Raw genomic sequence first — 16,552 nt, forward strand, 5'->3', positions numbered from 1 at the left:
CATGAGAGAGCATAAATAACTCTCCAGGGTTGCAGACTACTAAATAAAAAAGGCAAGTTTAAAACTCAGTTTTTCAGCAAAGATTTTACAGTTTATGCTCTTTTAACAAATCCGGAGGTTCTACAGGCTGGACTGCAACACCCTTGGTTCCAGTGCAAGTCGGGACTGAGAATGGAGCCAGCCCAGCGATTGCAACCACCAACTGATTGTGGCGATGGACTGTGCCGGAACCGGTACTAGCTGGAACATGCGGGAATCTGATCTGGGAATACCTCTAAGTCTCTTTGGTGATCTCCCCAATCGAACTGCTGGACTCAGAGCCCTGGCTAAGAGAGGACGGAGGACGGAACAGGTCAATCAACCACCTCAGCTAAACGTTGGGCAGCGAAATACTGGGCAAACAAAGACTCCATGATGGACTGTGACAATCAGTGGCTTCTTCAATGACCTAATCGAGCTGGGAGGGATGTGACTGGCAGCGATCCATAACTGGAAGACTATTAAGACCACTTGAGCAAGTATCTCAGCATGCCCCACATCTTGGACCTTGGGCGGGTGGGAGACTGGGTGGGGATTCTCCCTCAATATCCCCCTTCACCTCAGATACAGAAATAATATAATAAAAATATATATTAAAAAATAAATCAATCAATCAAAAAAAATCAAAGACTAATATAAAAGGCACGAAAACAAACAAACAAACAAACAAACAAAAAAACAAATCCGGAGGTTCTAAAAACAAAGTTAATTAAGTCTGGAGCCAGCACTGCAGTGTAGGAGGTCAAGATGACAACTCTAACGTCAGCATTCCTTTTGGGTGTCAGTTCAAGTCCCGGCTGTTCCACTTCCAGTCCAGCTTCCTGATAACACCCTGGGAAAGCAGTGGGAGGACGAGCAAGTGTCTAGGCCACCAGCACGGAGACCCACATGAAGCTGCTGGCTCCTAGTCAGCCTAGCACTGGCCATTACAGCCGTACGGGAAATGAACTAGTGAATGGAAAAATAGCTCTCTGTAACTTACAAAATTACATCTAAACAATTAAAAACAAAAGGCTTCTAAAATTCTAACAATACCAAAAACACATTCAAATAAAAAATCAGGGACCAGCACGTTGGCTCAATTACTTGATCCTCCACCTCCAAGCACTGGATCCCATATGGGCGCCGGTTTGTGCCCTATCTACCCCACTTCCCATCCAGCTCCCTGCCTGTGGCCTGGGAAAGCAATTGTGGACGGCCCCAAGCCCTGGGACCCTGCACCCGTGCGGGAGACCCGGAGGAGGCTCCTGGTGAGTTTAGTTCCAGCTGTTACAGTCATTTGGGAAATAAACCACTGGATGGTGGAAGGCGTATTACGTACAGCTATCTATCCTTCCCTCATTTTCTGTCACTCTGCCTGGCAAATAAATATATAACTTGTTCTTTTTTTTATTATTACTTCAGAGAGAAATGGTAATTAAATCCAATTTGTGCAGAATTATACCAAATACAGTCTTACACTGTACTGGGTGCTATTTACACATCTCTCCAAATGCTATAAATACATACTTTCTGTCACAGCAATTCAACTTCTGAAAATTTACAATCCCAGTTTACCTGTCTAAAATTGCAAAGGTAGCTGTATAATTTGTATCAGGATGCTTACTGTAATATTATTTGTAAAGATTAAAAAAAACCCTCAAAGCAAATAAACTGTCTGTAGGGAACAAATGAAAAAGTATGAATGTACTGATAGAGTGAAATGCCAGTCAACTATGAAAATGTTCAATACATCATCTAAATGTAACAGTTATATCCCAAGTAAATGAAAAAAGTTGAATGCTATATGCAGCGTGGCTAAGAAAGCAGACGAAATCATGTCTGTTGTGGATACACAGAGATGAAAGAACAAGCAGTGTACACAGACAGGAACAGGAGACAGCTGGAGGCAGAAAGAAGCAGTGTACGCAGACAGGAGCAGGAGACAGCTGGAGGCAGAAAGAACAAGCAGTGTACACAGACAGAGGAACAGGAGACAGCTGGAGGCAGAAAGAAGCAGTGTACACAGACAGGAACAGGAGACAGCTGGAGGCAGAAAGAAGCAGTGTACACAGACAGAGGAGCAGGAGACAGCTGGAGGCAGAAAGAAGCAGTGTACACAGACAGGAGCAGGAGACAGCTGGAGGCAGAAAGAAGCAGTGTACGCGGACAGAGGAGCAGGAGACAGCTGGAGGCAGAAAGAAGCAGTGTACGCGGACAGAGGAGCAGGAGACAGCTGGAGGCAGAAAGAAGCAGTGTACACAGACAGGAACAGGAGACAGCTGGAGGCAGAAAGAAGCAGTGTACGCGGACAGAGGAGCAGGAGACAGCTGGAGGCAGAAAGAAGCAGTGTACGCGGACAGAGGAGCAGGAGACAGCTGGAGGCAGAAAGAAGCAGTGTACGCGGACAGAGGAGCAGGAGACAGCTGGAGGCAGAAAGAAGCAGTGTACACAGACAGAGGAGCAGGAGACAGCTGGAGGCAGAAAGAAGCAGTGTACGCGGACAGAGGAACAGGAGACAGCTGGAGGCAGAAAGAAGCAGTGTACACAGACAGGAACAGGAGACAGCTGGAGGCAGAAAGAAGCAGTGTACACAGACAGAGGAGCAGGAGACAGCTGGAGGCAGAAAGAAGCAGTGTACACAGACAGGAGCAGGAGACAGCTGGAGGCAGAAAGAAGCAGTGTACGCGGACAGAGGAGCAGGAGACAGCTGGAGGCAGAAAGAAGCAGTGTACGCGGACAGAGGAGCAGGAGACAGCTGGAGGCAGAAAGAAGCAGTGTACACAGACAGGAACAGGAGACAGCTGGAGGCAGAAAGAAGCAGTGTACACAGACAGAGGAGCAGGAGACAGCTGGAGGCAGAAAGAAGCAGTGTACACAGACAGGAACAGGAGACAGCTGGAGGCAGAAAGAAGCAGTGTACACAGACAGAGGAGCAGGAGACAGCTGGAGGCAGAAAGAACAGAAGCAGTGTACGCGGACAGAGGAGCAGGAGACAGCTGGAGGCAGAAAGAAGCAGTGTACACAGACAGGAGCAGGAGACAGCTGGAGGCAGAAAGAACAAGCAGTGTACACAGACAGGAGCAGGAGACAGCTGGAGGCAGAAAGAAGCAGTGTACGCAGACAGGAGCAGGAGACAGCTGGAGGCAGAAAGAAGCAGTGTACGCAGACAGGAGCAGGAGACAGCTGGAGGCAGAAAGAAGCAGTGTACACAGACAGAGGAGCAGGAGACAGCTGGAGGCAGAAAGAAGCAGTGTACACAGACAGGAACAGGAGACAGCTGGAGGCAGAAAGAACAAGCAGTGTACGCAGACAGGAGCAGGAGACAGCTGGAGGCAGAAAGAAGCAGTGTACACAGACAGAGGAGCAGGAGACAGCTGGAGGCAGAAAGAACAGAAGCAGTGTACGCAGACAGGAGCAGGAGACAGCTGGAGGCAGAAAGAACAGAAGCAGTGTACGCGGACAGAGGAGCAGGAGACAGCTGGAGGCAGAAAGAAGCAGTGTACACAGACAGGAGCAGGAGACAGCTGGAGGCAGAAAGAAGCAGTGTACACAGACAGAGGAACAGGAGACAGCTGGAGGCAGAAAGAAGCAGTGTACACAGGCAGGAGACAGCTGGAGGCAGAAAGAAGCAGTGTACACAGACAGGAGCAGGAGACAGCTGGAGGCAGAAAGAAGCAGTGTACACAGACAGAGGAGCAGGAGACAGCTGGAGGCAGAAAGAAGCAGTGTACACAGACAGGAGCAGGAGACAGCTGGAGGCAGAAAGAAGCAGTGTACACAGACAGGAACAGGAGACAGCTGGAGGCAGAAAGAAGCAGTGTACACAGACAGAGGAGCAGGAGACAGCTGGAGGCAGAAAGAACAGAAGCAGTGTACGCAGACAGGAGCAGGAGACAGCTGGAGGCAGAAAGAACAGAAGCAGTGTACGCGGACAGAGGAGCAGGAGACAGCTGGAGGCAGAAAGAAGCAGTGTACACAGACAGGAGCAGGAGACAGCTGGAGGCAGAAAGAAGCAGTGTACACAGACAGAGGAACAGGAGACAGCTGGAGGCAGAAAGAAGCAGTGTACACAGGCAGGAGACAGCTGGAGGCAGAAAGAAGCAGTGTACACAGACAGGAGCAGGAGACAGCTGGAGGCAGAAAGAAGCAGTGTACACAGACAGAGGAACAGGAGACAGCTGGAGGCAGAAAGAAGCAGTGTACACAGACAGGAGCAGGAGACAGCTGGAGGCAGAAAGAAGCAGTGTACAGACAGAGGAGCAGGAGACAGCTGGAGGCAGAAAGAAGCAGTGTACACAGACAGGAACAGGAGACAGCTGGAGGCAGAAAGAAGCAGTGTACACAGACAGAGGAGCAGGAGACAGCTGGAGGCAGAAAGAAGCCGTGTACACAGACAGGAACAGGAGACAGCTGGAGGCACGGCTGCAAAAGAGCAACTGTTTACTCTTCATGCCTTGAACTGAACAAGAATGCTTTATTTACAACATGATTTGCACAATACAAAAATGTAAGTCTTTATCAGTAAGCAGAATGAAAGAATGCCATTTTCATGTATTCCACATAGTATTCCATATATTAAACAATCTATGGCATAACAGATGTTATAATGAGTATCAGAAAATGTAAGGCAAAAAAGTAATAGTTTACGCTTTCAGAGTAAAGGCCATATTCACAAAATAAAAAAATTCAGAAAACGGAATTTCAGGCATGCCAGACCTAATAAAAACACATCAAAACCTGAAAACAAGTAGTAGAAAAAAAATACATATCAAAGACAGAAAACAGTGCATTAATATAAGAATACAAAACTATCTTTATAAACAACTTATGAAAAAAAAACCCACAGACATCAAAGCTAACAACTATATAAACTACAAGCCAGGTGCTACGAACGCAGCTCTTTTCCCTCTGGTTTTCTAACCATGGCCTTATGAGAACGTGAGTGGAGACCCAGCACTCCTGTAAGCCAGCCTGGTAAGCCAGCCTGGTAAGCCAGCTGGGCGGGCACGGGAGGGCAGGCGGGCGAAGCCACGGTCTCTACCACCTGCTCACTTTCAGGGGATACTTCTTTTTACTGTGGATGACGTCAACACCAAGTCACTTGGAAGTCGCAAGACAGCTCCAACATACAGCTGAGGACATGGCACATTTAAACACTGACTTCAGAGGTTTCTTAAAAACCTCCATGGCTTTTTAAATAACTTTTAATGTTTTTACTAACTTTTTAAAAAAAGATGTATTTTTATTGAAAAGGCAGATTTATAGAGAGACAGAAAGACCTTCAATACACTGATTTCTTCCCCAAACATCTGCAACGGCCAGAACTGAGCCACTCCGAAGCCAAGAAGCCAGGAGCCTCTTCCAGCTCTGCCACATAGGCACGGGGGTCAGGAACGTGGGCCATCTTCTGTTGCTTTTCCAGGCTATGAGCAGGGAGCTGGAAGGGAAGTGGAGCAACCAGAGCTAGAACAGGCTCCCACATGTGATCCCGGTAACACAGACGGAAGATCAACTGTTGAGCCACAGCACTGGCCTCTCTTACTAACTTCTAAGACACACACACTAATATGCACAAGCCATGAATGTACAGGTAATAAATTTCCAAACGTGCAACCTTACGGTTTCCCTAAGAAATCTGCCTACTAGCTTCTATTTTGCTAGTACATAACAGTGCTTTCCATTTCAGATAAAAACTATCTGAAGGAAAAATACAAGTTTTCCGAAATACTGCCTCCCAGGGTCTGCATGAGCAGAAGGCTGGAGTCAGAAGCAGAGCTGGAACCGAGTGCAGGCACTCCACTACAGGGGCAACCCCTCCGCCATCCCAGCAGTCAGGACTGGACCCACCTCCAGGCAAAGGCTCCATGCCCTGACTAGTCTGAAGCTGTGACTTCCCGAGTACAGCATCTTTCCGCCCTTTCTCTGTCTCCTGCTTACTGCTTGTCCTGCTGGAAGCCAAGGCAGTCTCGGGAGAGGAGAGGCAAGCATCTGAGTGTGGCTTTCCCTCCTAGCAGAACTGGAAGACCTGCCTGGCCTGACAGAAGCACACTCCTGGGGAACAGCCACCCTCAAAACCTGCCTCTGCAGCAGCAGGGAATTCTGCCGGCCATGTAGACCTGTCCAGGCGAGAGCAGCCTTCATCCTGACTCCCACGCCTCCCCTGTGGAGTCCCAGCCTCCCACCCACTTCCCCATTAGCTGACTGTGACACCACCTTCAGGCACTCCCTCTCTGCTTGTTTGTTCCTATCAGCACAACAACCACCTCTTTTGTTATTGCTTAAAATGTCTGTGAATCAGTACTATGGAGGTATAACTGACATGCTCTAGCGTACATTTCCCATAAGTGCACAATTCACAGTTAAGCTTAACATTTTCATTATCCAGAAAGTTCCCTGCTGAGCCTCTGCAACCCAGCCACGCCTCCCCACCACACCCACAGGAAATCTGTCCCGAGGGATGGGGCTGGCAGCCCAGAACCCCACAGAAAGGCAGTCACACCACACTGCTGTCATTGTCCCGGCTCCTCTCCCTCACCCACTGTGTGAGTCCTCCCCCATGTTCCAGACATTCCTTTTCACTGCCTCGTTGTATTCCGAAGAAACAGCAATGCTATCCTGAAGACAGAGGGACGAAAAGGGAAGAGAAGATCCAAAGGAAAGCCAGGGAACAGGACGGACACAGAACACTCACTGAAAGCTGGCTGCTAAGCCCTCAGTGAGGAATAGGACTCAGGCCCAGCACTACGGTGCCTCCGGCTAAGCCTCCAGCTGCTTGTCCTCCCATCCAGCTCTTACTAATGCACCTGGGAGAGCAGCGGAGCTGGCCCTGCACGCGGGGACCTGGGAAACTGACCCTTCTGGCCACTGCAGCCTTCCGCAGAGGGAACCAGCACATGGAGAAGCTCTCTTTCTGTGTGTCTCCTCTAATTCTGCCTCTCAAATAAGAATAAAGCTATAAAACACCAGTAAGCACTCAGTGACCGAGGCCATGTTTGCTGCAGAAAGGTGCTGAACACCTGAGTAGGAAGGTGCATGACTGGAAATCTTCCCTAACAGAAGACAGACTTGACCGAAGGTGACTAGAAATGTGTACAAAAACCTTAAAAATGTATACACCCTATAACCGAATAAAATTATGCATCCGTTAAAAATAAAGCATGTGTCTGCAACCATTATACATACAGCTTCATAAATGCAACAGTCCATGTGGGCACCGATTCATGTCTCAGCAGCTCCACTTCCCACCCAGCTCCCAGCTTGCGGCCTGGGAAAGCAGCAGAGGGCGGCCCAAGCCCTAGAGACTCTGCACCTGTGTGGGAGACTCGGAAGAGGCTCTGGGCTCCTGGCTTCAGATAAGCGCAGTTTCGGGCGATGCAGCCGCCTGGGGAATGAATCAACGGAGGGAAGATCTTCCTCTCTGTATATCTGACTTTCCAATAAAAATAAAATAAATCTTGTAAAAAAAAAAAAAAAAAAAAAAAAAGATCACAGCCCAAATGCATGCCTGCCTGAACTCAGAGTCAGAGAGAAAATGAGAATCCAGAGAGGCCAGTGCCGCTCAAGGCCGCCCTCAGGGGTCCCTGTGTGCACGTGTCCAGGAGCACAGGCCATGACTAACACTGACCACTGGAGAAGGAGCCAGAATTCCAGCACACACTTTGGATGGCAGGAATATGGTGCTGCTGACCCTGACTGTATATTCTAAGAACATATTACTTATTTCCTTTTCTAAAATCTCTTACATAAGAATTCTCATAGGCGCCTGAATAAGAAGCTCTTCCTGTCCCCGGTGGAAGGATGGTGCGTACCTCATCCTCGGTGTCCGACTCAGACATCAGCTTCAGCACGGTCCTGCACTGGTCCACGAAGGAGCCAGCCAGCAACTCGGCATGGCGCAGAAACGCAGTGACCTCGTCCGGGGCCAGAAGCTCCTCAGCCATCAGCTTGGCCAAGACCACATCTAAGAACGTGACCCTGCAGAACACACAGGATTCTGTATGAACGCATGCAGCCTAAATGGTCCAAGTTAAAAACACGGGGACTGTTTTAAGGAAACATTGTTACCTTACAGTGCTCACTCTCACACACTTACCTGTGAAGGGCACGTCATGAATAAATATTGCCGTCATCAATTATTTCATAAATCCTGACTTCTCTGACGTGACCTGACTACAGAAACAGGAGCTATCTCAACATCCTTTCTATCCATTACTTGGAAAACTGAAATAATTCCACGTTTCATAATGTTCCCTAAATACATGCCCAACAGAAACCCAGGGGACTCCGTTATTCACTACTTGCTGCCTTAGGAAGCACTCTGGACACACATCTCCTTACTGGTCACCGATGCCCCTGGAGGCTCACCGTGAACCCAGCTCAGCACGGAATCATGAGGCTGGTAACGGCCCAGTGTCCTGCGGCCATGCAGAATCCAGTCAGGGCTCCAGCTCCGCGCCAGCTGCTAAAACCACTCATCTTATTACCTTTCCTTTCTGACATCCTTCTGTATTTACAGAAACACAAACTGAAAGACCAGCTTATTTGATTTTCAAATATTTATATATTTATATTTTCAAATACATATATAATTATACATACATATATATAATTAAGACTTATTTCTTTCTATGGGAAAGGCAGATTTTAGAGAGAGAAGGAGGGACAAAGAGAAAGCTCTTCCATCTGTTAGTTCACTCTCCAAGTGATTGCAATGGCCGGAGCAGAGCCACTCCACAGGCAGGAGCCAGGAGCTTCCCCCATGTCTCCCACGTGGGTGCAGGGTCCCAATGCATTGGGCCGTCCTCCACTGCTTTCCCAGGCCACAAGCAGGGAGCTGGAAGGGAAGTGGAGCAGTCAGGACATGAACCAGCGCCCACATGCGATGCTGAGGTGGAGGATTAGCTAGTTGAAATAATTCCACATTTGCTAGTCCTCACGTAGTTTTTAATATCAAAATGTGTAACTTAATGAATAAATGTCTCCAGACCAGTGATGTCAGGAAAAGCCACCACCTATAGCACCAGAGTTCAATTGGGTGCAGGTTTGTGTCATGGCTACTTCACCTGCAATCCTGCTCATGTGCCTGGAAAGGCAGCGGAGGGTGGACAAACGCTTAGCCTCTGCACCCTATGCGAGCCCCAAAAGAAGCTCCTGGACTTCAGACTGAACCATCTGCGAGAGATGATCTCTCAACAGACACAAGATCTCTCTCTGTGTGTAATTCTGCCTTTCAAACAAACAAATCTTGAAGTGTCTCTGCAACAATCCCTTTCCTTCTCCCCAAGGAAAATAGGTGAAACACAGAGAAATTTATCTCACTATTCATCAGAGAGGACATTTGCTCTAAAGCACATTTTAATTCAAAGGTACAATTCACATCTAGACCAGAAGGCTTCCGTTTGTGAGATGCTCGGCAAATGAGAAAACATCTTAAAGCCGCACACAGCATTTCTTTTTTTTTTTTAATATTTTTTTTGCATTTTTTGAATTAATTTATACATTAATTACATTGTATTACGTGACAGTTTCATAGGTACTGGGATTTTCCCCACCCCTCCCCAAACCCTCCCCCCATGGTGGATTCCTCCACCCCGTTGCATAACCACAGCTCAAGTTCATTTGGGATTCCCTCATTGCCAGCATATAACAAACATATAGTCCAGTGTCCCATTGTCCAGTCAAATTCAACACCTTCTCAGGGAGACCCCCTCTGGTCTGAAGGCAGAGCCAGCAGAGTATCATCCTGCTCCGTCAAAAGCTCCAACATACCATCAGCAGCAATCCAGGTGCAATGAGGCAGGTGCAGAGTCCACTGATTGACATAGTCCATCATAGAGTCTCCCCTTGCCCAGTGTTTCGCTGTCAACATATAGCTGAGGTGGTTGGTTGATCTACTCCATCTTCCATCTTTTCTTGGTTAATGTTCTGTTTCCTCCATTTTGATTGAAGGGATCCCCAAAGAGACTTTGAGCTGTTCCCAGATCAGGTTCCAGTGGATGACGCGAACCGACTCAGCCAGGTCCGCCCTCAACCCGAGCCAGATGTATGCCAGTGGGACACTTTCCATAGCCTCTTCTGGGTTGTTTACCTCCATGCTTCCTGCGCTTATTTGTAGGGTCAGTGTCCTGTCAGAGGAACTGTTCAGGTTGCTCCATCAGACCCCTCCTGGAGTCATGTTTCGCGCATACATGCAGCAGGTCCGTGGGCCAGCACCACTCCTTCCATCTCTTGCCCCAGCACGAGCAGCGGCCATTCTTAACTGGTCTTCAGCCCGTTCTGGTTCCTGCGGTTGGAAGTTTCAGCCCAGCCACGGCTCGCCCATACCCACGTATAGCTCATATATGGCTCATTTGGGGTTGAAACCTGGCCGAATCCGTCCCTCATCCACCCTGGTCCTCTGGAGCACCAAACTGTGCTGCGGTCTAACCCGGCACGGTGCGGCTTGTCCCAATCGGCACTTATGCCAAGGGAGATTGCAACTGTGACCCGGCCAGAACTCAGCCCCCTTCCAGCTCCTGTGCCCCTTATTGGGAAACTCCACCCAGCCAGGGCCTTCCCCTAGTTCCCCAACCAGGCCAGTTCCCGGCCAGTACTGAGCATGCCAGTGGTTGTTCTGGGTCAGCTTAGCACATCCCACAGCCTGTGGCGTCTCCTGCCTTGTCTCCAACAGCCCTCCTAAGCCATCCAGTGGGGTCAGAGTTCCCACGGGGTTTGGTCCACACATCCCCAACCTCTTCTACCACCAGGTATGGTTTTCGAATGCCAGTCAATGTCATGATCCTGCCTACTGTGACCCCTCTGCTGATCGCTCATCCGGTTAGGCAAGGGGGCATCCTGCTGGACAAGTCCAGATTTTGGTTCATGAATGAACTGGTGTTCGATAATCTGCATTATAAAGTGATTACAGGTTCTTCTGAGGATGATTTACTGCAATGGAAAATCTTTAGGACTCATTCACGCCCCAAAGCACTGTGGGTTCAGGAGGGAGCCTCCCAGGCAGAAGGTCAAAGAACCAAAAGTCCAAAGCTCTCTGGCCGGGCGGCCAGCAGGCGGAGCCTGGCGCCAAATGGCGCACTGGCCGCCCTGGAGTAGCTACCACGTACCTGGAGCAGCTCACCACGTGTACATGGTAGCTACTGTGTGTTCCCAGGCTTGAGGCGTGGCCATCCCAAGGCCCCCCCGCAGGCAGCAAGGTGGCTGCCTGCCGGAGGCTCAAGTCCTTAGGCCCCAGTCCCGCCCCTCCTGGCTCCTCCCCTAAGCTCCAGCCACATGGCGAGCAGTAGGGGAGGCCCAGACTCGCTACACAGACCCCCGGGACTCACCCAGAAAAGGGGTAGCCATCGAGGTTCCAGCAAATCTGGGAGCAGCTCACCACGTGTACGTGGTAGCTACTGTGTGTTCGCACACAACATTTCTTATGAAAACAAAGACACTCTCTGTCCTGCCTGCCCAGGGCGCTCTGTGACTCAGCCCTTCAGACGAATAAAACTTGGGTGGGGGGGCAGGGCCAACACTGTGGCCCAATAGGTTAAGTTGTCACCTGCCACACAATCCCATGTTGAGTCCGGCTGTTGCACTGCAGATCAGCTCCCTGCTGCTGTGGGCAATTGCTCCTACCACCTGATGAGCGTGGCCTAGAGCTTACCTGCCTATGACCTGAGGCACAGCTTCCATACCTACACGTGGAACATGACCCCTGACATGACCGGAAGGTCATCTAGCCAATTCAGTGTTTTTCGTGGGTGGGCGGGACCACTGCAATATTCCCTCCTGCCCTCCCCTTCTGTAACCTCTAAAACCCTGGGATTTATGTTAAACGCACATTCCTCACCAGCTTCTCTCTGGTGGTTCTTGGGGCTAAAGAACACCACTGCCTCACCCTGGTGACCTCGGGGCCTGCTGGCAGGCTTAGACCCTTAGACTAACGCCCCTGGGAAAGCAGAAGGCAGTCCAAGTCCTTTGGTCCCTAGCCCGAGTCATTGGCACTGCACTCCATTTGGGCAGCAACACCCCAATGGATGAAGCAGCTCTTCCTCTCCATCTCTATTTCAATTAAATCACAGATAAACCTTAAAATAGAAGACTGAAGGGCAAGGGTGAGGACAGAGAAAATACGAACTAGTTCCTGCTTTCAGCAAGCAATGAAGCGCCAGCTGCAGGATGGGAGATCCTCCCGGCCGCACCAGGAGGAGCTCAGAGTGCTCAGTCACGCTGACAAGCTGGCGAGTACCCTCATCTCAGGAATCCACTTCCTTCCCCTTTTTCATATGTATTCCGTAACAAAGAATGCAGTCCTGTCAAACCCACAGGCAGGCCTTTCACGTCCCCTAGGGAAGAAGCCACAATCAGTGTGTCCCCCAGGTCTGTGCAAGCTGTACTCTAAACTGCTTCGGATAATGCGGCGCCTGTGCCAGGAGTCGGTCCTGACCCAGGCTTCAGGGAACTTAGCACCAGCTGGCCATGTAACAGAAAATGATCATTTCACCACATGAAACCACAGGCAGCCACGACAGCACTGTGGAGGAAGGGACAAGACAGGCTGTAATGAGAGTCAAGCACCTGGAAGCACCTGCTGGCCAGGGGGGCAGAAGCCAAAGGCCACAGGGGAGGAGAGCAAAGCTGTCCTGTGGCCTAAGTCAGTGAGCCGCATCTGAAGGACGTAAACACCTTACAGACAGCAGGCTCTGCCTTCTCGACGCAGAAGGTGCCAGCTTCTGTCAGCCGCCTCCTGGGCTTGTTACCCGCACAGTCCTGTGCTGCGCAAGTGCTGCGAAGCATGAGACATGACAGGAGGTGGGCAGGGAGCGACAGCAAAGGGAAAACATGGAGGAAAAAAACAGAAAACTGCACGTGATGCTTGGTGTCACCTAAGGACACAGGACAGCTCGACGGCTTGGCTCCACCAGTCACCTGTCAGCAGCTCCCACTGCCAAGAGCTGGTCTAAACACTACTAGGTCTGGTTTTGGGACAACCCTGCCCATCTCTCCAACTCCTCAGACCTCTCACCATCAGTTAACCCTTAAATTAAACAAGTCACCCAGAGGACAACCTATCTAGTCATAACTCAAGTAAGAAATTTTGTTATGGGTGGCCCAGTGCCACAGCTCAATGGCTAAATTCTCCCCTAGCAAGTGCTGGGATCTCATATGGGTGCTGGTATGTGTCCCAGCTGTTCCACTTTCCATCCAGCTCCCTGCTTGTGGACTGGGAAAGCAGCAAAGGATGGCCCAAAGCCTTGGGACCCTGCATCCACGTGGGAGACCTGGAGGAGGCTCCTGGCTCCTGGCTTTGAATTGGCTCAGCTCCAGCAGCCATTGGAGCCATTTGGTGAGTGAACCAGAGGATGGAAGATCTTTCTCTCTTTCTTTCCTCTCCATAAATACTATGTCTTTTCACTAAAAATAAAAACAAATCTTTTATTAAAAAAATCGTTTATAGGGCCAGTGTCATGGCACTGCAGATCTAAGTTGCCTCTTGCAATACCAGCATCCCACAGAGGTGCCAGCTCAAGTCCTGGCTGCTCCACTTGCATTACAGCTTCCTGCTAATGAGCCCGGGAAAGCAGAGGATGGCCCAAGTGCTGGGGACCCCGCACCACGTGGGAGACGGCCCAAGTGCTGGGGACCCCGCACCACGTGGGAGACCTAAAAGATGCTTCTCCTAACATTGCAGCCATCTGCAAAGTGAATCAGCAGATGAAAGATCTAACTCTAAAATAAAATGAATTTATTATTTAAAAAAGGAAGCTCTAACACTGCCTTTCAAATACATCTTTAATAAGTAAATAATGATAATTTTATAGTCCTCTTTTGTCCCCACTCCCACATCAAAAAATGTGTACTAAATATACTGCACAGTTAGGGAAAATGAAATGGACTGTGGAGTATTCATTTCTTTCAGCTGAGAAGGAACCACCTGGAATAGTTCTTAGAAAATAGGACAAATAGTAGCATTCTACCTCCTGGGCACTTCTGATGAAACAGAATTCTACTTCAAAATTAGGGTATATTTTATTTTAAAAATTGCATGTGAAATAATTTGAGGGAATATATATATATTTTTTTAAAGGAAAGTCAGATACACAAAGAGGAGGAGAGACAGAGAGGAAGATCTTTCCTCCGTTGATTCACTCCCCAAGGGCTGCAGCAGCTGGAGCTGAGCCGATCTGAAGCCAGGAGTCCACCCTGCCCGGCCAGTGCCCCACCCTGCCCTGCCAGTGCCCCACCACCGCCTCCTCACCCCGACACCCTGCATCTCACTTAGTCTTGGCACCAATTTTTTGTGCCATTTGTATAACTCCCACTGCCCATGATAGTTAGCATCCATTACCTTAGGCCCACTCAGAAAACAGTGCACACACACAGGCTGCAGGCAGAGACCCTGAAACCCCGGCACAATGTTGGACCCAGCCACTGTCGGAAACAGTACAGAGACCCGCAAAAAGTGAGAAACGGAACTGTGGCATGATTCTGCAATTCTCCTTGGCTTAGTATCACCAAAGTACTGAAATCAGGGATAAGATAGCAAATCTTATATTGTGTGTTTTCTATTACAACTTTTTAAAACAACTGCACAGGAATACAGGCAGCATAGCAGCAATCTCCAAGCCAAGCACGGCCACTAAGTCAAGAACTGGGCCTCGCTCCACTGTCCCCACCAAGTCAGACCTGCTGCCCACTCACTCATTCTGTTGCCTGGCCCATCAAAAGAGGAATCTAAAAGACGTGTCAGCAGGATGGGCACCTATTCCGTTCCACTCCTGACTCTGGCAGGTGTTGAAGATAGTAAACTAGCAAAGTTCTTGTCCCTGAGTACACTACTTCAGTAGGAAAGCAAACACTTATGACACTTACACATGGGGTTACAATAAATTTTGCCTACAATCACCAGAAATAGCATAAAAAGCAGGCAACACCTGGTGTGGACCCACAAAGCATGCTTGTCTGCCAGCCAGGAGGGGCGGTGATGGGCAAGGCATGCCAGCAGAGAAGGGACAAACACACAGTGTCAAGCAAAGGACAGGACTGGAGAAGACTTAGGTGGCTCCACTATAGGGACTTGGCAAGAAGGGGAGCTGTCACAAGGGACCCCGAAAAGCTGCACTGTGATACAGCAGGTAAAGCCTCTGCCCACAATGCCAGCAATGCCATATGGACACCGGTTCACGTCCCGGCTGCTCCACTTCCAATCCAGCTCCCTGCCTGTGGCCTCGGAAAGCAGAGGAAAATGGCCCAAATGTGGAAGACTCAGATGAAGCTCCTGGCTGCTGGTCTCAGCAGCTGAGACCAGGGCTGCTGTTATAGCCCTAGGCATGTGGTCATCTGGAGAATGAACCCCAGGACAGACAACTCGGTCTCACTCCCTCTCTAGTGCCTTCAAATAAATACTAACATTTTTAAAAATTTCACGGAAATACATATTACACAATAACTATGTATGTGTCTCAAAACTTTTCTGTACCAAAATAAGTTTCTCTCTTAATCCTACATCTGTAAGTTTGTGGCCATACAACACAAGGTCACTGGGTCCTGTCCTGAGGTGGTGCTGACATGACAGGGTGAGACCCACACAGGCGGCAGACTAAGCTAACAGAGATGGTCAGAACAAAAGTTAGAGCATTCTGAACGCCAGCTTCTCCCCGTCGTGTTCAGAGCAGCGTTAGGACGGCCAAGAGGGAAGCACCCCAAGAAAACATCAACTCGGAACACCAGCTTCTCCCCGTCGTGTTCAGAGCAGCGTTAGGACGGCCAAGAGGAAAGCACCCCAAGCGAACATCAACAGAAGAACAGGCAGGCGCAGTGAGCGCCTAACCACTGCTGCACTGTGCGCGCACGTGCACAGCACACTCGCACGGTGACCATCAGGAACACTGCATTGAATGGACAGCGCGGGATTAATCCCCTTTAGGTGAGGCACCTAACGGCCACTGTGGAGACAGAGTAGAAAGAGACGTTAAACAGTCTCAGGAGGGGGAAAGAATTTCAGATTTGCAAGAAAAAAGAGTTCTGACAGGCCACACACTGCATACCACTAACCGCCTGAAAGTCCATCAGTGCGGTAGCACAGTGGCCTAAGTCCTCACCTTGCACACACTGGGATCCCAAACTGACGCTGGTTCATAGCCTGGCTACTCTACTTCCCACCCAGCTTCCTGCCTGTGGCCTGGGAAAGCAGTAGAAGACAGCCCAAGGCCTTGGGACCCTGCACCCATGCAGGAGGACCCGGAAGAAGCTCCTGGCTCCTGGCTTCAGGTCAGCTCACCTTCAGCCGTTGTGGCTACTTGGGGAGTAAATCAGCGAACAGACAATCTTCCTCTCTGTGTATTTGACTTTCCAATAAAAAAATAAACGAATCTTTTTTTAAAAGGTAATCACAGGAAAATTTTAGATCATGTGTGCATCACCATAATTTTTTATAAAGACTGTAGTGTCAAAGTCATGTTAAAGATGACACGAGGGCAAGTAATCTGGTGACAAGTGATGGAAAAGCGTGAGATGCTGAGACAGCGAAGGAGACAGGACTAGTCGGGAG

The 16,552-nt window shown here is 49.5% G+C and overlaps 1 protein-coding gene across 1 annotated transcript in view; it reads right to left on the reverse strand.

Moving 5' to 3' along the window:
- Positions 1-16,552, reverse strand: part of ATXN10 (ataxin 10) — a 134,888-nt gene that overhangs the window by 73,466 nt on the left and 44,870 nt on the right. Inside the window, exon 7 of the mRNA XM_004589717.3 lies at positions 7,830-7,995. Within this exon, the coding sequence (XP_004589774.3) occupies positions 7,830-7,995 (166 nt within the window). The remainder of the gene's footprint in view (positions 1-7,829; positions 7,996-16,552) is intronic.

Source organism: Ochotona princeps, chromosome 15, assembly GCF_030435755.1.
Source record: "Ochotona princeps isolate mOchPri1 chromosome 15, mOchPri1.hap1, whole genome shotgun sequence".
NCBI lineage: Eukaryota > Metazoa > Chordata > Mammalia > Lagomorpha > Ochotonidae > Ochotona > Ochotona princeps.